Here is a 22,876-nt window from a genome sequence, read left to right on the forward strand (position 1 = left end):
GCCGTGTATCTAATCCTCTCAGCTGAGCCGTGTATCTAATCCTCTCCTGTATGATACTGACTGCTGAGCCGTGTATCTAATCCTCTCCTGTGTGATACTGACTGCTGAGCTGTGTATCTAATCCTCTCCTGTGTGATACTGACTGCTGAGCTGTGTATCTAATCCTCTCCTGTGTGATACTGACTGCTGAGCCATGTATCTAATCCTCTCCTGTGTGATACTGACTGCTGAGCCGTGTATCTAATCCTCTCCTGTGTGATACTGACTGCTGAGCTGTGTATCTAATCCTCTCCTGTGTGATACTGACTGCTGAGCCGTGTATCTAATCCTCTCCTGTGTGATACTGTCTGCTGAGCTGTGTATCTAATCCTATCCTGTTATACTGTCTGCTGAGCTGTGTATCTAATCCTCTCCTGTATGATACTGTCTGCTGAGCCGTGTATCTAATCCTATCCTGTGTGATACTGACTGCTGAGCCGTGTATCTAATCCTCTCAGCTGAGCCGTGTTTCTAATCCTCTCAGCTGAGCCGTGTATCTAATCCTCTCAGCTGAGCCGTGTATCTAATCCTCTCAGCTGAGCCGTGTTTCTAATCCTCTCAGCTGAGCCGTGTATCTAATCCTCTCAGCTGAGCCGTGTATCTAATCCTCTCAGCTGAGCCGTGTATCTAATCCCGTGGTGTGATACCGCCTGTGCCCTGTATAATAATGGCGGCAGTAGAACACGTAGCCGATCACGTGACTGACCCCGCCGGATGTGACGTCTTTCCCGCTCTGGATCATTTGGTATATGTGGCGCTGTGATTGGCTGCTGTGGACTTGGCGTCTCCATGGCAGCTCCTCCTCGCTCCGCCTACCCGGCCAAGATGGCGAAGCGACCGATTAGCGTATGAGACGGAGGAGGAGCTGCGGGGAGATCGCCGGGAGCAGCGGCCGAGGAGAGATCGCGGAGCGGCACCTTCCGTCCTCGGTCAGGGAGCGGCCTGGTCACAGTGTGCAGCGAGGAGCCCGGGGCCGAACCGCGTCACCTCAGCGGGGACCGCACAGGCCGGGGCGCAGCCAGGAGTGAGGTGGCGCGGACGGCGCTGCTGACAGTCAGGGGGACAGACGGCAGCGGTACCTGGGGGCTGTCAGTGACGGACACAGCCGGGAGCAGCTGACAGTGAGGGGCCCCAGGCTGAGGGGGTGAGGGGTTCCTGGCAGTGAGGGGCCCCAGGCTGAGGGGGTGAGGGGTTCCTGGCAGTGAGGGGCCCCAGGCTGAGGGGGTGAGGGGTTCCTGGCAGTGAGGGGCCCCAGGCTCCGCGCTCCCCCGCCAGCCTCGCCCTGCGGTGCCCGCGTTCCCTCCATGCATTGCACGTTTGGCGTCACCTGATCCCGCTGTCGCCATGACCACCCCAGCGCTGCTGCCAGTGTCCGGGCGCCGGATCCCCCCGCTCAGCCTGGGCACGGCGTCCATCCCTCACCACCGCGCCACCCTCCGGCTCTCCGAGAAGTTCATCCTGCTCCTCATCCTCAGCGCCTTCATCACCCTGTGCTTCGGGGCCTTCTTCTTCCTGCCGGACTCCACCAAGCACAAGCGCTTCGACCTGGGGCTGGAGGACGTGCTGATCCCCCACATCGAGGGCAACAAGGGCGACAAGAACACGGGCGGCTTCCTGATCCACAGCCTGGGCCACGACGACCACCGCCACAGGTGAGGGCAGCACGGGTGGAGCCCATGGCACCGCAGCGAGAGACGGGGGCCCGCAGGGAGAGACGGGGGCCCGCAGGGAGGGACGGGGGCCCGCAGGGAGGGACGGGGGCCCGCAGGGAGGGACGGGGCCCCGCAGGGAGGGACGGGGGCCCGCAGGGAGGGACGGGGGCCCGCAGGGAGGGACGGGGGCCCGCAGGGAGGGACGGGGCCCCGCAGGGAGGGACGGGGGCCCGCAGGGAGGGACGGGGGCCCGCAGGGAGGGACGGGGGCCCGCAGGGAGAGACGGGGGCCCGCAGGGAGGGACGGGGGCCCGCAGGGAGGGACGGGGGCCCGCAGGGAGGGACGGGGGCCCGCAGGGAGGGACGGGGGCCCGCAGGGAGGGACGGGGGCCCGCAGGGAGGGACGGGGGCCCGCAGGGAGGGACGGGGGCCCCGCAGGGAGGGACGGGGGCCCGCAGGGAGGGACGGGGGCCCGCAGGGAGGGACGGGGGCCCGCAGGGAGAGACGGGGGCCCGCAGGGAGAGACGGGGGCCCCGCAGGGAGGGACGGGGGCCCGCAGGGAGAGACGGGGGCCCGCAGGGAGGGACGGGGGCCCGCAGGGAGAGACGGGGGCCCGCAGGGAGAGACGGGGGCCCGCAGGGAGAGACGGGGGCCCGCAGGGAGAGACGGGGGCCCCGCAGGGAGGGACGGGGGCCCGCAGGGAGGGACGGGGGGCCCGCAGGGAGGGACGGGGGCCCGCAGGGAGCAGAAACTGAGCAGTAGTCATGTCTGGTGGAGAACCGGCCGTCAGCATCTAATCCAGAGTCTCTGCCATCAAAGATCCATTGGAGGGAGAAGCTCTGCGGGTGACGGTGGTCGGGGCCACAAGGTGCCACTGCAGGGCCACAGAATGCCTACAGCAAGGATGTCCTCCCCGGGTCTTCTCAACCCACGCCACAGTTTGTGGAGGTCTCATCTCTTGGTCTCCGGTCGCCCTGGGGTGGCCGGCGCGGCCTCCTCCTCCTCTGGCCCCGGGGTGGCCGGCGCGGCCTCCTCCTCCTCTGGCCCCGGGGTGGCCGGCGCGGCCTCCTCCTCCTCTGGCCCCGGGGTGGCCGGCGCGGCCTCCTCCTCCTCTGGCCCCGGGGTGGCCGGCGCGGCCTCCTCCTCCTCTGGCCCCGGGGTGGCCGGCGCGGCCTCCTCCTCCTCTGGCCCCGGGGTGGCCGGCGCGGCCTCCTCCTCCTCTGGCCCCGGGGTTGCCGGCGCTGTCTCCTCCTCTGGCCCCGGGGTGGCCGGCGCGGCCTCCTCCTCTGGCCCCGGGGTGGCCGGCGCGGCCTCCTCCTCTGGCCCCGGGGTGGCCGGCGCTGTCTCCTCCTCTGGCCCCGGGGTGGCCGGCGCGGCCTCCTCCTCTGGCCCCGGGGTGGCCGGCGCTGTCTCCTCCTCTGGCCCCGGGGTGGCCGGCGCGGCCTCCTCCTCTGGCCCCGGGGTGGCCGGCGCTGTCTCCTCCTCTGGCCCCGGGGTGGCCGGCGCGGCCTCCTCCTCTGGCCCCGGGGTGGCCGGCGCTGTCTCCTCCTCTGGCCCCGGGGTGGCCGGCGCTGTCTCCTCCTCTCGCCCTGGGGTCGCCGGCGCTGTCTCCTCCTCTGGCCCCGGGGTGGCCGGCGCTGTCTCCTCCTCTGGCCCCGGGGTGGCCGGCGCGGCCTCCTCCTCTGGCCCCGGGGTCGCCGGCGCTGTCTCCTCCTCTGGCCCCGGGGTGGCCGGCGCGGCCTCCTCCTCTGGCCCCGGGGTGGCCGGCGCGGCCTCCTCTGATATATTTGAGCTCTTTGTCCTGACACGTCTCCGGATCTCCTCGCCCCATTCTCCTGTTCTCGCCCTATGTCCCTTTCCTTGTCCAGGTGTAGATCTGACGGTCTGTGTATTGTGGGAAGCTCCAGGAATCACTTGTTGCATGTTGGCAGTGAAGAGGTTAATGTAGTTGGGGTCCCGGGGGTCCTCAGCCATCACTAATCACTTCCCATCACATCTCAGATGATAACTCTAAGCAGATTGATGCTGAAATCTTCAATGCCAAACTGCCCCCAGATATGCTGCATGGGGGGCACAGATCCGAGGCCCCCTATCCTGCTGGGACCCCACAACATGTAATAGTGGGGTCCGCTCCATCTGTGTGGTCACAAGTCTGTGGGTAGTCACCACTGGATAGATCAGCCAATCAGGTGCACCAAGTAAGTCACATGACAAAGCATTGGAGGGTCTGGGGCCGATAAGTGTGTGCAGGTTACACCCAGTGCCGAGGTGTAGGAGAATCTGACACTGAGACCTCAGCAGAGGGGGCGTTACAGTGTCACAGTGTAGGTGCAAAACCCGCCTGTGAGCAGCACAAGGGCGAAGGATCAACGCAAAATGTGTCCTTTATGGTCAGCAAGGAGCACTGCAAAGTGTATACGAAACTTACAGGACAGCAGAATAGTGAGTGCAGCTCTGGGGTATAATACAGGATGTAACTCAGGATCAGTAATGTAATGTATGTACACAGTGACTGCACCAGCAGAATAGTGAGTGCAGCTCTGGAGTATAATGCAGGATGTAACTCAGGATCAGTAATGTAATGTATGTACACAGTGACTGCACCAGCAGAATAGTGAGTGCAGCTCTGGGGTATAATACAGGATGTAACTCAGGATCAGTAATGTAATGTATGTACACAGTGTCTGCACCAGCAGAATAGTGAGTGCAGCTCTGGAGTATACAGGATGTAACTCAGGATCAGTGATGTAATGTACACAGTGACTGCACCAGCAGAATAGTGAGTGCAGCTCTGGGGTATAATACAGGATGTAACTCAGGATCAGTGATGTAATGTATGTACACAGTGACTGCACCAGCAGAATAGTGAGTGCAGCTCTGGGGTATAATACAGGAGGTAACTCAGGATCAGTAATGTAATGTATGTACACATTGACTGCACCAGCAGAATAGTGAGTGCAGCTCTGGAGTATAATACAGGATGTAACTCAGGATCAGTAATGTAATGTATGTACACAGTGACTGCACCAGCAGAATAGTGAGTGCAGCTCTGGAGGATAATACAGGAGATAACTCAGGATCAGTAATGTAATGTATGTACAGAGTGACTGCACCAGCAGAATAGTGAGTGCAGCTCTGGAGTATAATACAGGAGATAACTCAGGATCAGTAATGTAATGTATGTACACAGTGACTGCACCAGCAGAATAGTGAGTGCAGCTCTGGAGTATAATACAGGAGATAACTCAGGATCAGTAATGTATGTACACAGTGACTGCACCAGCAGAATAGTGAGTGCAGCTCTGGGGTATAATACAGGATGTAACTCAGGATCAGTAATGTAATGTATGTACACAGTGACTGCACCAGCAGAATAGTGAGTGCAGCTCTGGAGTATAATACAGGGTGTAACTCAGGATCAGTAATGTAATGTGTGTACACAGTGACTGCACCAGCAGAATAGTGAGTGCAGCTCTGGAGTATAATACAGGATGTAACTCAGGATCAGTAATGTAATGTATGTACACAGTGACTGCACCAGCAGAATAGTGAGTGCAGCTCTGGAGTATAATACAGGATGTAACTCAGGATCAGTAATGTAATGTGTGTACACAGTGACTGCACCAGCAGAATAGTGAGTGCAGCTCTGGGGTATAATACAGGAGGTAACTCAGGATCAGTAATGTAATGTATGTACACAGTGACTGCACCAGCAGAATAGTGAGTGCAGCTCTGGGGTATAATATAGGATGTAACTCAGGATCAGTAATGTAATGTATGTACACAGTGACTGCACCAGCAGAATAGTGAGTGCAGCTCTGGGGTATAATATAGGATGTAACTCAGGATCAGTAAAGTAATATATGTACACAGTGACTGCACCAGAAGAATAGTGAGTGCAGCTCTGGGGTATAATACAGGATGTAACTCAGGATCAGTAATGTAATGTATGTACTCAGTGACTGCACCAGAAGAATAGTGAGTGCAGCTCTGGAGTATAATACAGGATGTAACTCAGGATCAGTAATGTAATGTATGTACACAGTGACTGCACCAGCAGAATAGTGAGTGCAGCTCTGGAGTATAATACAGGATGTAACTCAGGATCAGTAATGTAATGTATGTACACAGTGACTGCACCAGCAGAATAGTGAGTGCAGCTCTGGGGTATAATACAGGAGGTAACTCAGGATCAGTAATGTAATGTATGTACACAGTGACTGCACCAGCAGAATAGTGAGTGCAGCTCTGGGTACTGTATGGATATAATTATCTCTAGGGCTGGAGGCTTTCGCTGTGTGTGTTTTGGTGTAATATTTGTGGTATTCGATGCTCCGCGCTCCGTGGTCCGGTCTTCGTCCTTATAGTGGGGGGGATCTTGTGTGACCGCGGCCTCCGATGACCCAGAACAGTAAATAATCCGGGTGTTGATCAGGAGACGCCCAGTGTGTAATGTGGAGACTGCTCTAACCGGTCTGTCCAGGATCTGAGCTGCTAATCTGCACTTTCTTTTTTTACTGTCGTAACCTATTTAATAATTATATAATTTTATTTTATTTTTTGTCTAAAGTACATGAGAAATGTCATCTGTAACTTTAGGCATTTTAGGGATCTTTTATTGAGCTTGCTTACTTGTTCACAATAATTTTAACCAGGGGTGCACTAACTTTTACATTCCACTGTATACACCTGTCCTCTATACCGGTGAGGCCTTGTGATCTCCCCCCGCACCCCTGTAGTCACAGCCGCGGGTGCTGCATACGCCCCACTCACATGAGGCAGATTCACTGCTGACATTGGATGACTGCGCTGCCCCTCCACAGACCCTCCAAACCCTCCGTGTTATCCATTGTGGGATTGTGACGATGAGCACAGTCCATGCTGGGAGTTGTAGTTGATGACAGCAGCAGAGTGCTCAGGTGAGCGTCTGACTGACATGTCTCTGATAGTTGGGGTTGGATGCAGTCAGCATATGGGGGTCCTGGATCGCTGCCCACCCTGCAATGTGCCATAACTGCAATTATCTGCCTAATCAGAGTCCATTAATGATCCATCTGTGCTGTGCGGGGGAGGGGAGTAATGGAGACGATACACAGGTGGGAGGGAGATGGGAATGTTCATCACACTGGACTCATGTATGTAACAGGCGTGACCGCAGTGTGAGCATGTAATGGGGTCTGCCAGAGGGGAGCGGGTCCACAGCCTCCGATGATCACAGAGGACACTAAACCTGAGCCCCTCTGGCTAGTTGGACAGGACGCTGGACGCGAGCCCCTCTGGCTAGTTGGACAGGACGCTGGACACGAGCCCCTCTGGCTAGTTGGACAGGACGCTGGACGCGAGCCCCTCTGGCTAGTTGGACAGGATGCTGGACCTGAGCCCCTCTGGCTAGTTGGACAGGACGCTGGACGCGAGCCCCTCTGGCTAGTTGGACAGGATGCTGGACCTGAGCCCCTCTGGCTAGTTGGACAGGACGCTGGACGCGAGCCCCTCTGGCTAGTTGGACAGGACGCTGGACGCGAGCCCCTCTGGCTAGTTGGACAGGACGCTGGACGCGAGCCCCTCTGGCTAGTTGGACAGGACGCTGGACGCGAGCCCCTCTGGCTAGTTGGACAGGACGCTGGACGCGAGCCCCTCTGGCTAGTTGGACAGGACGCTGGACGCGAGCCCCTCTGGCTAGTTGGACAGGACGCTGGACGCGAGCCCCTCTGGCTAGTTGGACAGGACGCTGGACGCGAGCCCCTCTGGCTAGTTGGACAGGACGCTGGACGCGAGCCCCTCTGGCTAGTTGGACAGGACGCTGGACGCGAGCCCCTCTGGCTAGTTGGACAGGACGCTGGACGCGAGCCCCTCTGGCTAGTTGGACAGGACGCTGGACGCGAGCCCCTCTGGCTAGTTGGACAGGACGCTGGACGCGAGCCCCTCTGGCTAGTTGGACAGGACGCTGGACGCGAGCCCCTCTGGCTAGTTGGACAGGACGCTGGACGCGAGCCCCTCTGGCTAGTTGGACAGGACGCTGGACGCGAGCCCCTCTGGCTAGTTGGACAGGACGCTGGACGCGAGCCCCTCTGGCTAGTTGGACAGGACGCTGGACGCGAGCCCCTCTGGCTAGTTGGACAGGACGCTGGACGCGAGCCCCTCTGGCTAGTTGGACAGGACGCTGGACGCGAGCCCCTCTGGCTAGTTGGACAGGACGCTGGACGCGAGCCCCTCTGGCTAGTTGGACAGGACGCTGGACGCGAGCCCCTCTGGCTAGTTGGACAGGACGCTGGACGCGAGCCCCTCTGGCTAGTTGGACAGGACGCTGGACGCGAGCCCCTCTGGCTAGTTGGACAGGACGCTGGACGCGAGCCCCTCTGGCTAGTTGGACAGGACGCTGGACGCGAGCCCCTCTGGCTAGTTGGACAGGACGCTGGACGCGAGCCCCTCTGGCTAGTTGGACATGATGCTGGAATTGTCACTGGATCAGTTGTCCCCATTGCGGCAGTTTTAGGTTTGTGCCATGGTCCATGTACAAGTCATTCAGTGACAACAAGCAGAGAACGTGATGTACAAGATGTAATGGAGATGGGGCTCGGGCACACCCCTGTGCCGTATGTATAATGACACCCAGACACACTGGTGACGGTGTAGCTGTGTGTGTGCACGCGGCCTCCGCCTGTACACTGGTGACGTGTGTGTGTGTGGCCTCCGCCTGTACACTGGTGACGTGTGTGTGTGTGGCCTCCGCCTGTACGCTGGTGACAGTGTGTGTGTGTGGCCTCCGCCTGTACGCTGGTGACAGTGTGTGTGTGTGGCCTCCGCCTGTACGCTGGTGACGTGTGTGTGGCCTCCGCCTGTACGCTGGTGACAGTGTGTGTGTGTGTGTGGCCTCCGCCTGTACGCTGGTGACAGTGTGTGTGTGTGTGTGGCCTCCGCCTGTACACTGGTGACGTGTGTGTGTGGCCCCCGCTTGTACACTGGTGATGTGTGTGTGTGTGGCCCCCGCCTGTACACTGGTAACGTGTGTGTGTGGCCTCCGCTTGTACACTGGTGACGTGTGTGTGTGTGGCCCCCGCCTGTACACTGGTGACGGTGTGCAGCATACATGTGGGCTCTGTAATCTGCTGCTGATCGGACACATTGTGCGATGATGCGGTTGATTCTTGTGCTGCTGCCAGTGAATAGGAATCATATCTGGGTACAGATGGGACCTTAGCTGGTGAAATGTCACACTGCCGCTGCCCCTCGTTTCCCGCTGCCCCTCGTTTCCACATTCCTCGTTCTGACGTTCTCCATCTTTCTGCAGGGAGGATGAGGAGCAGCTGAGGAATAAGATCCGGGCGGACCACGAGCGAGCCCTGGAGGAGGCCAAGGAGAAGCTGAAGAAATCCCGGGACGAGATCCGGGCCGAGATCCAGACTGAGAAGAACAAACTGCTGGAGGAGCTGAAGAAGAAGGAGAACCCTCCCGTGCCCCTCGCCCCTGTGCCCAACCTGCCTGAGCTGAAGAATGGAGACCCCGGGGACCCCGACATCCGAGAGAAGCGGGACAAGATCAAGGAGGTGAGATCAGGGGGCAAGTTCTACAGCCTTATTCCCTGGTCGCTGGCATCTGTGCCGTACCCAAAATGTCGCTGGCATCTGTGCCATCTTATCCACCCGGTCGCTGGCATCTGTGCCGTACCCCCCATTACCAGCATCTTTGCCGTCACACTCCATTATTTGATGCTGGGGGGATTATTCCGCTGACCCGTGTCCTCCGCAGATGATGAAGCATGCCTGGGACAACTACAGACAGTACGGCTGGGGACACAACGAGCTGAAGCCCATCGCCCGGAAGGGGCACTCCACCAATATATTCGGTGAGTCCTGACCGCGCCCTGCTCACTGCTGAGGGCTTGTGACTATTGCATCAGTGTCACCGACACGGTGAGTAGTGTACCTCTGACACTACAGAGATCTTATAAAAGGTGAGGGCACACACAGCTTATCAGGGAGTCGTCGTTACAGAAGTGAACCATCCCTTTAAGAGTGGCAGTGTATGTAGGGGCTACACTGCCCCCTATGCTGACAGGTGGCTTGGGGTCACCTTCGTGATCACAACGGGTTCTGGCACCACCGGGCATCTGTTAACCCCTTGATCTGCTTGTCATAGGGAACTCACAGATGGGTGCCACCATCGTGGACGCTCTGGACACGCTCTACATCATGGGGCTCCTGGACGAGTTCCGCGATGGGCAGGAGTGGGTGACTAATAACCTGGATTTCGGAGTGGTGAGTGCCATGGAGCGGGCCCCTGGAGGGGTGTCTGGGCCCACGGGGGAGGGGCGGGAGTGTGTGGCGGGTCCCCCGGGCGGGAGTGTGTGGCCGTGTGTCTCCAGGCCTTGAGGGGGGAAGGAGTGTGTGGCGGGGCACTGGCGGGAGTGTGTGGCGGGTCCCCCGGGCGGGAGTGTGTGGCCATGTGTGTCCAGGCCTTGAGGGGGGAAGGAGGAGTGTGTGGCGGGTCCCCCGGGCTGGAGTGTGTGGCGGGTCCCCCGGGCTGGAGTGTGTGGCAGGTCCCCCGGGCGGGAGTGTGTGGCGGGGCCCCAGGCGGGAGTGTTGTGGCCATGTGTGTCCAGGCCTTGAGGGGGGAAGGAGGAGTGTGTGGCGGGTCCCCCGGGCGGGAGTGTGTGGCGGGTCCCCCGGGCGGGAGTGTGTGGCGGGTCCCCCGGGCGAGAGTGTGTGGCGGGGCACTGGCGGGAGTGTGTGGCGGGTCCCCCGGGCGAGAGTGTGTGGCCATGTGTGTCCAGGCCTTGAGGGGGGAAGGAGGAGTGTGTGGCGGGTCCCCCGGGCTGGAGTGTGTGGCGGGTCCCCCGGGCTGGAGTGTGTGGCGGGTCCCCCGGGCTGGAGTGTGTGGCAGGTCCCCCGGGCTGGAGTGTGTGGCGGGTCCCCCGGGCGGGAGTGTGTGGCGGGTCCCCCGGGCGGGAGTGTGTGGCGGGTCCCCCGGGCTGGAGTGTGTGGCGGGTCCCCCGGGCGGGAGTGTGTGGCGGGGCCCCAGGCGGGAGTGTTGTGGCCCTGGTGCCTCCATCTCATTTTCCCATGTGTTTCATGATCTTCCAGAATTCGGAGGTGTCCGTGTTTGAGGTGAATATCCGCTTCATCGGGGGTCTGCTGGCGGCATACTACCTGTCCGGACAAGAGGTGAGCCCCCCCCCGTGCCTCCGGCGGGCGCTGGGTGCTGCGCCGCTTTGCTACACGCTCTGATGTAGTGTCTGGCGTCTCTCCGACCTCGGCCACTTCCTGTAAATCAGAGCGGAGCTGCCGCTGAGTGGTCCTCGCTCCCCGGGGGTCTCTACGGTCAGTATGTACACTAATCATCTACATAAACATATCACTCACCGGTGATGTTGGGGGTAGTAGTGCTCGTCAGGAATGGGTATGGTGTATATGGCTTTAACCCTATAGTTCCCGCCACACCACGCCCTGAAATGTCAGATAACAGAGGACAATCGCTGGTAGTCCCCACCCAGGAACATTCTTACCTGCGTCCTGGCACTTGGTGTGAACAGCTGACAGTACCCCCCACCCCTCAGGGCCGCTGTGAAGTAGGACGGGGTTAATTCTTGGCCGTCGGTCTGACGTTGCCCCCTCCTCCCGTGTCAGTGATGGCGGTCCAGCCGCACGCGGATATTAAGAGGCTTTTAGCACCTCATGGCTCAGGAGGCGGCCGCCGACCTCCTCTCTAAGTGGTCGATTGACTCACTAAGAGGCAAAGCGTCCACCGCTGATTAACCCTTCACATCCCCTCCTGGGAGATGTAGTACTTTATTCCCCGGGCTCCCTCAACTTCACATGATTAACCCTTTGTCCTCTCTCCAGGTGTTTAAGAACAAGGCCGTGCTGCTGGCGGAGAAGCTGCTCCCCGCATTTAACACCCCGACCGGCATCCCCTGGGCCATGGTGAATCTCAAGAGGTGAGGGCCAGGGGTGGTGTCCGGGATCAGGGGCCCCGCTCCTTGCCCCTCGGCACCGGACACCCGCTCTTCTCTCTCTCTTTCTAGTGGCGTTGGCAGGAACTGGGGCTGGGCGTCTGCGGGCAGCAGTATCCTGGCAGAATTTGGGACCCTTCACCTGGAGTTTGTGCACCTGACGTACCTGACCGGGAACCCCGTGTACTACAACAAGGTGAAAGCTTCAGTGTGCTGGATCAGCATACCCAGGGGGTGTCTGGGTCTCTTGGGCCTCCGCAGCCTACCCGGGGGGGGTTAGGGGGGGGGGCCGCGTCTCCTGGGCCCCCCCGCAGCCTACCCAGGGGGTGTCTGGGCCCCTGCAGCCTACCCAGGTGGTGTCTGGGTCTTCTGGGCCCCCCCCCCCCCCCAGCCTACCCAGGTGGTGTCTGGGCCCCTGCAGCCTGCCCAGGTGGTGTCTGGGTCTCCTGGGCCCCCCGCAGCCTACCCAGGGGGTGTCTGGGTTTCCTGCGCCCCCTGCAGTTTACTCTGGGGGTGTTGGGGACTCCTAGACCTACTCAGGGTGTTGTCTGGGTCTCCTCTACTCTTGTCATTGGTTGTCGGGGTCTTCTGGGACCATTATTCTTCTCTCCTGCTCTGTCCTCCTTCCATACGGAGTGGCAGCCATTTCCATTTTGAAGATATTAGGGGTCCGGACCCCCACACGTACCCTTCCCCCCCCGCACGTTGTAGACTCACATCCTCTGATTTTAGGTCATGCACATCAGAAAACTCCTGCAGAAAATGGATCGTCCCAACGGGCTCTACCCGAACTACCTGAATCCCAGGACGGGCCGCTGGGGGCAACGTAAGTGGTAGAATAACAACTCCTAATATCCGCTCATACAGAGGGACGTGTGAGGCGGAGCCGTGCACAATTAACCCTTCATGTCCTTGCAGACCACACGTCAGTGGGGGGACTAGGGGACAGTTTTTACGAGTACCTCCTGAAGGCCTGGCTGGTGTCAGACCGGACGGACACAGAGGCCCGGAGCATCTACGACAACGCGATAGAAGTGAGTACCGTTTACTACAGGAGGTGTGTGTGTATATTATATACACAGAGGCTGTATATACTGCAGGAGATATATAGATATACACTGCTCAAAAACCTAAAGGGAACACTTAAACAACAGAATAGAACTCCAAGTAAATCAAACTTCTGTGAAATCAAACTGTCCACTTAGGAAGCAACACTGATTGACAATCAGTTTCACATGCTGTGGTGCAAATGGAATAGACAACAGATGGAAATTATTGGTAATTATCAAGACCCCCTCAATAAAGGAGCGGTTCTGCAGGTGGGGACCACAGACCACATCTCAGTACCAATGCTTTCTGGCTGATGTTTTGGTCACTTTTGAATGTTGGTTGTGCTTTCACACAAGTGGCTCAGGTAGTGCAGCTCATCCAGGATGGCACATCAATGCGAGCTGTGGCAGGAAGGGTTGCTGTGTCTGTCAGTGTAGTGTCCAGAGGCTGGAGGCGCTACCAGGAGGCAGGCCAGTACACCAGGAGACGTGGAGGGGGCCGTAGGAGGGCAAAAACCCAGCAGCAGGACCGCTACCTCAGCCTTTGTGCAAGGAGGAGCACTGCCAGAGCCCTGCAAAATGACCTCCAGCAGGCCACAAATGTGCATGTGTCTGCTCTGCACAAATGGTTAGAAACATCTAACCTGAAGGAGCTGGAGCAGTTTTGCCTTGAGGACTGAACAAAAATCCCAGTGGCCAGATGCGGAAAAGTTAGAGACTCATCGAAAGTGACAGCAGCTGTGATTGCCGCAAAAGGAGGCTAAAGTACTGACTTTAGGGGGATGAACAGTTTTGCACACAGAAGTTTTCAGTTATTTTGTCCTATTTGTTGAGTGTCACAATAAAAAGAAAACCAAATGTTCACAGTTGTCGGCATGTTCTCTACATGAACTGGTGCACACCCTAAAAAAAAAAGGCAGTTAAATTTCAGGTTGTGAGGTAGCGAAACATAATGCCAAGGGGGTGAATATTTTTGCAGGCTACTGTGGGATCTGGTATCACATTGTCCTCTGGCGCCACCTCCTGGTCATCCTGAGGTGCTGAGAGTTGTAGTCCTTCTGTCCTCTCACCATCTTTTCTCTGTTCCAGGCCATTGAGAAGCATCTCATCCGCAAGTCAAACGGCGGTCTGACCTTTATAGGCGAGTGGAAGAACGGCCACCTGGAGAGGAAGATGGGGCACCTGACCTGCTTCGCAGGAGGCATGCTGGCACTGGGAGCAGACGGGTCCCCGGGGGACAAAGCTGGCCACTACCTTCAGCTGGGCGCGGAGATCGCTCACACGTGTCACGAGTCCTACGACCGGACAGGTCAGTGCCGGCCTCCAGGGGCGTCATGTAGGTGCCAGTCCTGCAGTGGTGCTGATTTTTCTGTCTCACAGTGTTGAAGTTGGGTCCTGAAGCTTTTAAGTTTGATGGTGGCGCAGAAGCCGTGGCCGTCCGCCAGAACGAGAAGTATTACATCCTGAGACCGGAGGTGATCGAGACGTACTGGTACATGTGGCGCTTCACCCATGACCCCAAATACCGGAACTGGGGCTGGGAAGCTGCTCAGGTACGCCCCCCGGTGTGCGTCCTCCACCTCAGCCTGCGCTCCTGCCCCCTCTCTCCAACTATGCTCCCGCCCGCGCTCCTGCCGCACGCCGACCCCCTCTCTCCCAGTGCTCATGCCCCACCCCCTGTGATGCTCCTCCTCCTCTGGCATGCCCCTCCTTCTCTCTTCTCCATGCTCATTCACTGTGGCTTTGTCTCCCCCTACAGGCTATTGATAAGTACTGCAGAGTAAGTGGCGGCTTCTCAGGTCTGAAGGACGTGTACTCGTCGGGCCCCACGTACGATGACGTCCAGCAGAGCTTCTTCCTGGCCGAGACTCTTAAGTGAGTATTTGCGGTGGTCTACAACTTCCCCATAAGTCAAGGACAGTTTTAGACAAAGTGGGGCCTAAGTGCTGACATATTGCCCCGTCACGTGCTGCCCCATCACATGCTGCCCCGTCACGTTACAGCGGCTGAGGCAGAATGATTGGGAAGATCTGCTGTTTACACTGGTGATGTGCTGCCGAGAACAATGATCTCTGTTCCTCCATAAAAAATCCAGTCACCCGATGAATAGGCAGCATTTTGCTCGTTCATTAGACAATTGCTGACATGTTTCCACTCTCGTCTGCACTGCTCGGATTTATACATGTAGGTGCTTCATCCACACCGTATGGGACAGACGTGTGTATATAGTCACTCATAGCACACGCGTGTATACACAGAGCATACACACAAACCGAGCACATACATGTGTATACACAAACAGAGTACGTGCACGTGCACACGCGTATGCCCAGAGCTCATACACACGCATAAGTTCATTAGTATTTGGTACCATTGCCCTTACACTGAATGACTTGGGTTAGACATTTGGGATCTCCTTCCACAAGATTCTCACAATAGTTGTGATCAGGATTGTGCTCAGTGACTACAGTGTCAGGTCGGTGCCGTTATACTGATTACACTGGTACCTGTGATCAGGATTGTGCTCAGTGACTACAGGCAGGGTCTGGTCGGTGCCGTTATACTGATTACACTGTAGTCACTGAGCCCAATCCTGATCGCAGCTATCAGTGTAATCAGTATAATGGCACCGACCTGACACTGCCTGTAGTCACTGAGCACAATCCTGATCACAGGTATCAGACAGTGTCAGGTTGGTGCCGTTATACTTATTACACTGATACCTGTGATCAGGATTGTGCTCAGTGACTACAGACAGTGTCAGGTTGGTGCCATTATACTGATTACACTGATACCTGTGATCAGGATTGTGCTCAGTGACTACAGACAGTGTCAGGTTGGTGCCATTATACTGATTACACTGATACCTGTGATCAGGATTGTGCTCAGTGACTACAGACAGTGTCAGATCAGCGCTGTTATACTGATTACACTGATACCTGTGATCAGCACTACTGACCTTACTGCTCCGCTCCGGACACTACTGACCATACAGCTCAGTGAGCGGAGCAGTAAGGTCAGTAGTGTCTGGAGCAATAAGGTCTGTAGTGTTCGGGGTGGAGCAGTAAGGTCAGTAGTGTCTCATCGGTATTGATCAGTCATCTTATTAACCCTTTCACTGATCACATGTCTTATTAACCCTCTCTTCCCCAGGTACCTTTATCTACTCTTCTCCAGTGACGACCTTCTACCATTAGACAATTGGGTGTTTAACACGGAGGCGCACCCGTTACCGGTCATCCGCACGGCCAACAGCACGCTGCCGGGAAACCATGTGGCACGATAGGACCATTATCCTGGGACCACTTCTTCAGACTTGCAGGCATATGGGTGCTATTCCCAGAGACCCCCCTCTTACAGGACTGGGGCGAAAAGTCGTTCCCGGCACAATTCCATTTTCTGTCATATTTCTTTCTCTGTCGCCTCCGTTGGCTGCCAGCGGCAGAACAGCGCATTGGAAGGAGGCGATCACTGACCAAACTGCTCTGCTTGGCCAGGCTGCTACTGCAGGGGATTAATATGGGGCCAAAATCCAGGGCTGGGGCTTTTATGAGGGTAAATAGGGGGTCCGGAGAGAGTTTCAGGACAAGATGATTACCTGCACTTTGCAGCAGATTTGCACTGTCTGGTTTCTATCCTGCGCCATTGCCAAAGTTTACTTCTATCCCAGCGACTGTGGAGAAGAGGAAGCCGCAGCGCCCCCCGCTGGAGGGCACTGGAACGACTTCTGAAAACCAAGGAAGGGTCTTCATGTAAGCGACAGTCATCAGGAATTTTAGTAGGGGGTCTGTGTAAAGCGGTCCTCAACTCTGACACCGCACCCCGGGACTTTCCCACCTCCACTTTTAATTTCACTTTTTGGGGGTTTTAGCGGCATGAGCAACACAACAAGCAGGAGATTAAAGACATTGTACATACACTGCATCGGGGTCCTTCCTGTCACCGGGGGCATTGGTGCCGGGGGGAGGTGGGGCGACTGCGTACCTCTCTGCAAAAAGGAGGTGGAATAGATGCTGATGTGCTGATTGTAGTTGTGTAGGCAGAACTATCCCCCGCATCATTAACGTGCAAGAAAAAGGGCGAATGTCATAACCGGGGTGTTGGCAACAATGTGGGGAGCGGCCCAGGCCTGACCAGCAGTGATGAGTGTGTACGTTTCCAACATTCTTTTTCTGCTCCAATGCTTAAAAAAAAAAGTAAAAGTCCCGTTTTGTGTTTGCAGCTCCTCCACCAGCCTCTGTGTCTCTGGTTAGAGACTAACAATAAACCTGGAGGGGTCTGCAGCTGTGTGCCGCTCCTGCTGGTCGTAGATGCAGGGATGACTGCAGGATCAGACTACGCAGGGTTTGTTTGTAGTCTGTTGCCATGGAGATGCATCAGCAGCTTTTTTATTTAAATACTATTTATCGCTTTTTTATTTTTATTTATTTTTTTTTTGGGAGCATTAATATTTACTGTAACAGTATACATACCAGATGATACAAGCTCCCCTCCTCCACGGCCTTGTGCAATTCATTACAGTCCTGGTCATGTGATGGATGATCAGGTGCGCGGCTCGTCACTGTTCAGGTACCGACGCTCCTCCATGTAAAGATCTTACCTAGGAAACGCCACAATTGTGCAGGCAGGTGAACCAGGCGTGATAATGGGTAGGCGCCTCATTTGGACCGGTGTGCGCATGGAAGATTGAGGCCGGAGAGGCGTGCATGGCAAGACGGGCTCCATTCAATGTTGTTTTGAAACTTTTTCTGTTGAGTATTTTCTAATTTGCGCTTCTTTCTATGTTTGGGCCTCATCCATCTTTCGGATTGTGCCTTTTTTATCCCTTTTTTTATGTATTCGTATATTTTTTGTTTGTTTTATTATTCGCTGCTGTTCCCGGGGTTTAAAGTTTCCAGATATTTGCGTTTTGAAAAGTTGCAAATTTTGTCATAAATGTCTTCCTGTCCCTTCCTCCCACTGGAGCAATATTATGTGCACCTGACATTTTGGTGTGACATTGGAACAGAACTTGAGACTTTTTGCTCTGAAAGGTTGTAAAAGAGTGTGTGTGTATATATGTGTGTATATATATATATATATATATATATATATATATATATATCAAAATTAAAGGGGTATTCCCATCTCCAAGATCATATGTAGTAGGCATAATACAACCCCTGTGTATTGTGGTAGTCAATAATGGTTACTTTTTTTTTTAGCCAAGCATAGGGAAAAATTATGGAATCACTCAATTCTGAGGAAAGAATTATGGAATCACCCTGCAAATTTTCATGCCCAAAAATAACACCGGCATCAAATTAGATCTTCTCGCCAGTCTGCATCTAAAAAGGAGTGATCACACCTTGGAGAGCTGTTGCACCAAGTGGACTGACATGAATCATGGCTCCAACACGAGAGATGTCAATTGAAACCTGACACAGAAAGACCCAACACAGACAGCGGCAGCCCTGGCGCACTATGCAAACACACTTTCTTCAGCGTTGCTCCAGGTGTGCAGAGCGGCAGTGGAGAAAATCTCTCTTAGCAGAAGACTTCATCCACTATAAGTTCATGCTCAAAACCTATAACTCTGCCCTTCATCTGGCCAAACAATCCTCCTTCACCACCCTCATCACCTGACTATCCAACAACCCAAAACGACTTTTTGAAACCTTAAACTCCCTCCTGAAACCTAAAGTACAGACCCCCATCACCAATCTCAGTGGTGAGGATCTGGCCACTTATTTCCTAGAAAAAATCAACCACATCCATCAGGATATCTCAGCGCAATCTCCTCAGTGCCTGGATCCCCTTCCCTGCCGCACTTCATGCTCACTAGACGTCTTTGAGCCTGTTTCAGAAGAAGAAGTTTCCAAGCTCCTCGCTTCTGCCCGGCCTACAACCTGCAATAGTGACCCCATTCCTTCACCTCTCCTGCAGTCTCTCTCACCAGTGGTCACCACTCACCTGACTAAAATATTTAACCTCTCTCTTTCTTCAGGCATCTTTCCCTCATTTAAACATGCAATCATTACCCCTTTACTTAAAAAGCCATCCCTGGACCAGAACTGCACGGCTAACTACAGACCTGTCTCTAACCTTTCCTTCATCTCTAAACTCCTGGAACGCTTGGTCCACTCCCACCTAATCCGCTATCTCTCGGATAACTCTCTTCTTGACCCCTTACAATCTGGTTCCGCTCTTTACACTCCACTGAAACTGCCCTCACTAAAGTCTCTAATGATCTAATAACAGCTAAATCCAAAGGTCATTGCTGTCTGCTGATTCTCCTGGATCTATCTGCCGCATTTGATACTGTGGATCACCAGCTCCTCCTCACTATGCTCTGCTCCATAGGCCTCAAGGACACAGCCCTCTCCTGGTTCTCCTCCTACCTCTCTGACCGCTCCTTCACTGTATCTTTTGCCGGCTCCTCTTCCTCTCCTCGTCCCCTTACTATCGGGGTTCCGCAGGGCTCAGTCCTGGGCCCCCTCCTCTTCTCTCTATACACGGCCCCTATTGGACAAACAATCAGCAGATTTGGGTTCCAGTACCATCTCTATGCTGACGACACCCAATTATACACTTCTTCCCCCGACATCACCCCTACCCTAATTCAAAATACCAAGGATTGTCTGTCTGCTGTCTCTAACATCATGTCCTCCCTCTACCGGAAACTAAATCTCTCAAAAACTGAACTTCTTGTGTTTCTCCCCTCTACTAACCTCACTCTGCCCAACATCGAAATTACCCTGGAAGGTTCAACTATAACTCCCAAGCAGCATGCCCGCTGTGGGGTCATATTAGACACCAAACTTTCCTTTACTCCCTATATCCGATCACTCACTCGCTCCTGTCACCTGCATCTTAAAAACATCTCCAGAATCCGACCTTTTCTCACCTCTGAAACTGCTAAGACTCTTACTGTCGCTCTCATTCATTCTCGTCTGGACTACTGCAACTCTCTTCTGATCGGTCTCCCTCTTTCCAAACTTTCCCCTCTCCAATCCATCTTGAATGCGGCAGCCAGGGTCATATTTCTGTCCAGCCGCTTCACTGATGCCTCCATCTTGTGCCAGTCATTACACTGGCCACCCATTCGCTACAGGGTCCAGTATAAACTCATCTCTCACCCACAAAGCTCTCCACAGTTCTGCACCGCCTTATATCTCCTCTCTCATCTCTGTCTATCGCCCTACACGTGCCCTCCATTCTACAAATGACCTAAGACTAACATTCCCCTGTAATCCGAACCTCGCACCTCCGTCTCCAAGACGTCTCTCGTGCTGCGCCAGCTCTCTAGAATGCACTTCCCCAGACGATCAGGCTGATACCTAGCCCCGACCTATTCAAGCGCACTCTGAAAACCCATCTCTTCAAACAAGCCTACCACATCAACTACTCAGTAAACTAACTTTGTCCTGTTCCCTCCTTCCAAATATTATTCTGAATCTGCCCCCTACTACTCATCTGTCTCCACACCCTCCATGCACACGATAACTGCACTTGATACTTGACTATTGCACTTAAACACACGGGCTGATGACCGGATCATGCAGCTTTGTATGAAAATCCCTATTTATTATAATTGCCAGACCTAAATAACGAGCACTTTTCACCTATTGTGTCCCCCCATTTCCTTGTAGATTGTAAGCTTGCGAGCAGGGACCTCACCCCTAATGTCACTGGTTACATTGTCTGAACTTGTACTGAATTTATTGTCTGTACATGTCCCCGCTCAATTGTAAAGTGCTGCGGAATATGTTGGCGCTATATAAATAAAAATTATAATTGTAACAAAGGAAAGGATTATCAAACTCTTAAAAGAGGGAAAATCATCATGCAATGTTAATAATAATAATAATAATTTTTATTTATATAGCGCCAACATATTCCGCAGCGCTTTACAAATTATAGAGGGGACTTGTACAGACAATAGACATTACAGCATAACAGAAATACAGTTCAAAACAGATACCAGGAGGAATGAGGGCCCTGCTGCTCGCAAGCTACAAACTATGGGGAAAAGGGGAGACACGAGAGGTGGATGGTAACAATTGCTTTAGTTATTCGGACCGGCCATAGTGTAAGGCTCGGGTGTTCATGTAAAGCTGCATGAACCAGTTATCAGCCTGAGTATGTAGCAGTACAGACACAGAGGGCTATTAACTGCATAAAGTGAATGAGAACATGATGCGAGGAACCTGTTTTTTTTTTATTTTTTTTATATAAATAGGCCACACAGGGATCGTTAGGTTAATGCATTGAGGCGGTAGGCCAGTCTGAACAAGTGAGTTTTTAGGGTACGCTTAAAACTGTGGGGATTAATCGTATTAACCTAGGTAATGTTGCAAAGATGTTGGTTGTTCAGTCAGCTGTGTCTAAAATCTGGACCAAATACAAACAACATGGGAAGGTTGTTAAAGGCAAACATACTGGCAGACCAAGGAAGACATCAAAGCGTCAAGACCAGAAACTTAAAGCAATGTGTCTCCAAAACAGGAAACGCACAACAAAACAAATGAAGAACGAATGGGAGGAAACTGGAGTCAACGTCTGTGACCGAACTGCAAGAAACCGCCTAAAGGAAATGGGATTTACATACAGAAAAGCTAAAGGAAAGCCATCATTAACCCCTAAACAGAAAAAAACAAGGTTACAATGGGCTGAGGAAAAGCAATCGTGGCCTGTGGATGAATGGATGAAAGTCATATTCAGTGATGAATCACGAATCTGCATTGGGCAAGGTGATGATGCTGGAACTTTTGTTTGGTGCCGTTCCAATGAGATGACTGCCTGAAGAGAACATGCAAATTTCCACAGTCATTGGTGATATGGGGCTGCATGTCAGGTAAAGGCACTGGGGAGATGGCTGTCATTACATCTTCAATAAATGCACAAGTTTATGTTGATATTTTGGACACTTTTCTTATCCCATCAATTGAAAGGATGTTTGGGGATGATGAAATCATTTTTCAAGATGATAATGCATCCTGCTATAGAGCAAAAACTGTGAAAACATTCCTTGAAAAAAGACACATAAGGTCAATGTCATGGCCTGCAAATCTCAATTGAAAATCTTTGGTGGAAGTTGAAGAAATGGTCCATGACAACCTGCAAAGCGGATCTGGCCACAGCAATCAGAGAAAGTTGGAGCCAGATTGATGAGTCCTGTGTGACAAATAAGTCCAGGCCTCAGAGACGGCAAGCTGTTATAAAAGCCAGAGGTGGTGCAACAAAATAATGATGGGTTGGAGGGTTTTTTGTTTGTTTGTTTTTCATGATTCCATAATCTTTCCTCAGATTTGAGTGATTCCATAATTTTTCCACTATGCTTGGTTAAAAAAAAAAAAAATACTGACTACCACATTTTTTGTTCTTGATTTCTTTTAGTGTTTCTTAAAGCCAGAAAGTTGCCATTGGAAATTACTTTAATTTTGTAGAAAAAAAGCAGATCACAGACATGGCACAAAACTAAACACCTGAATGAACATACTCCAAGGCCGGTGATTCCATAATTTTTGCCAGGGGTTGTATTAGTGGAGCGCCCCCAGACACAGGGCCACAGGTTACTCAATACCGATCCTTTCTGTCTCCGTTCTGGGGTTGTCACGGTGGCTGGACCCGGTCCGTGACCCTGCTAAGGGGCGTCCAATAAAAGGGGTGATGATAGTTTGTCAAGGGTTCGTGACGCCACCTGTGGTATTCGGTCAGGGTGACCGACGCTGCTTGGGGCCCACTGGGGTGATGTGATGGCAGCTAGATGGTATACCTTCCCACAGGTGAAGTATATCCCCAGGGCTTCCCAGTAAGGTGGATGGCGGTGTGAGGTGCAGTCAATAACGAGGACACAAGGTTGCAGTCTCTTTACTGAAGACTTCAGGATCCTCAATCCAGAGCACGGTTAACAGGGTTGTCTGAGACCGGCCGGTCCGAGGGCACATCCAGAGTTCCCTTTGCAGGTGGAAATCGTTGCCTACCAATAGCGCCTGTGTGTTGTAGTCCTTCCCTGATGAGCATTCGGGATAGTCCTCACAACTTCTATTCTCGTTTCTTTCTAATTCATTCCAGTTTTTTCTAGTTCTCCGTCCCCCAGGTATGTTATGGCTAGGGGTAGGCTCGGAGTTCTTCCGGGACCCTAGAGACGCCCCTCTCCACGCGTTGCCCCCTATGTCTGCTTAGGTGATGTAAGGTAGACAGCCA

General features: G+C 54.1%; 1 protein-coding gene across 1 annotated transcript; it reads left to right on the forward strand.

Annotated features, from left to right (window-relative positions):
* Positions 1-851: 851 nt before the first annotated feature.
* Positions 852-16,605, forward strand: MAN1A2 (mannosidase alpha class 1A member 2). The gene is made up of 13 exons (XM_069760446.1): positions 852-1,691; positions 8,979-9,234; positions 9,437-9,533; positions 9,827-9,945; positions 10,771-10,851; positions 11,530-11,624; positions 11,712-11,835; positions 12,372-12,465; positions 12,558-12,673; positions 13,778-13,997; positions 14,069-14,241; positions 14,448-14,563; positions 15,842-16,605. The coding sequence occupies exons 1-13, from the start codon at positions 1,384-1,386 to the stop codon at positions 15,972-15,974; spliced, it is 1,932 nt and encodes a 643-aa protein (XP_069616547.1). The 5' UTR covers positions 852-1,383; the 3' UTR covers positions 15,975-16,605.
* The last annotated feature ends 6,271 nt before the right edge of the window (positions 16,606-22,876 follow it).

This window comes from Ranitomeya imitator, chromosome 3 (assembly GCF_032444005.1).
Source record: "Ranitomeya imitator isolate aRanImi1 chromosome 3, aRanImi1.pri, whole genome shotgun sequence".
Taxonomy (NCBI): domain Eukaryota; kingdom Metazoa; phylum Chordata; class Amphibia; order Anura; family Dendrobatidae; genus Ranitomeya; species Ranitomeya imitator.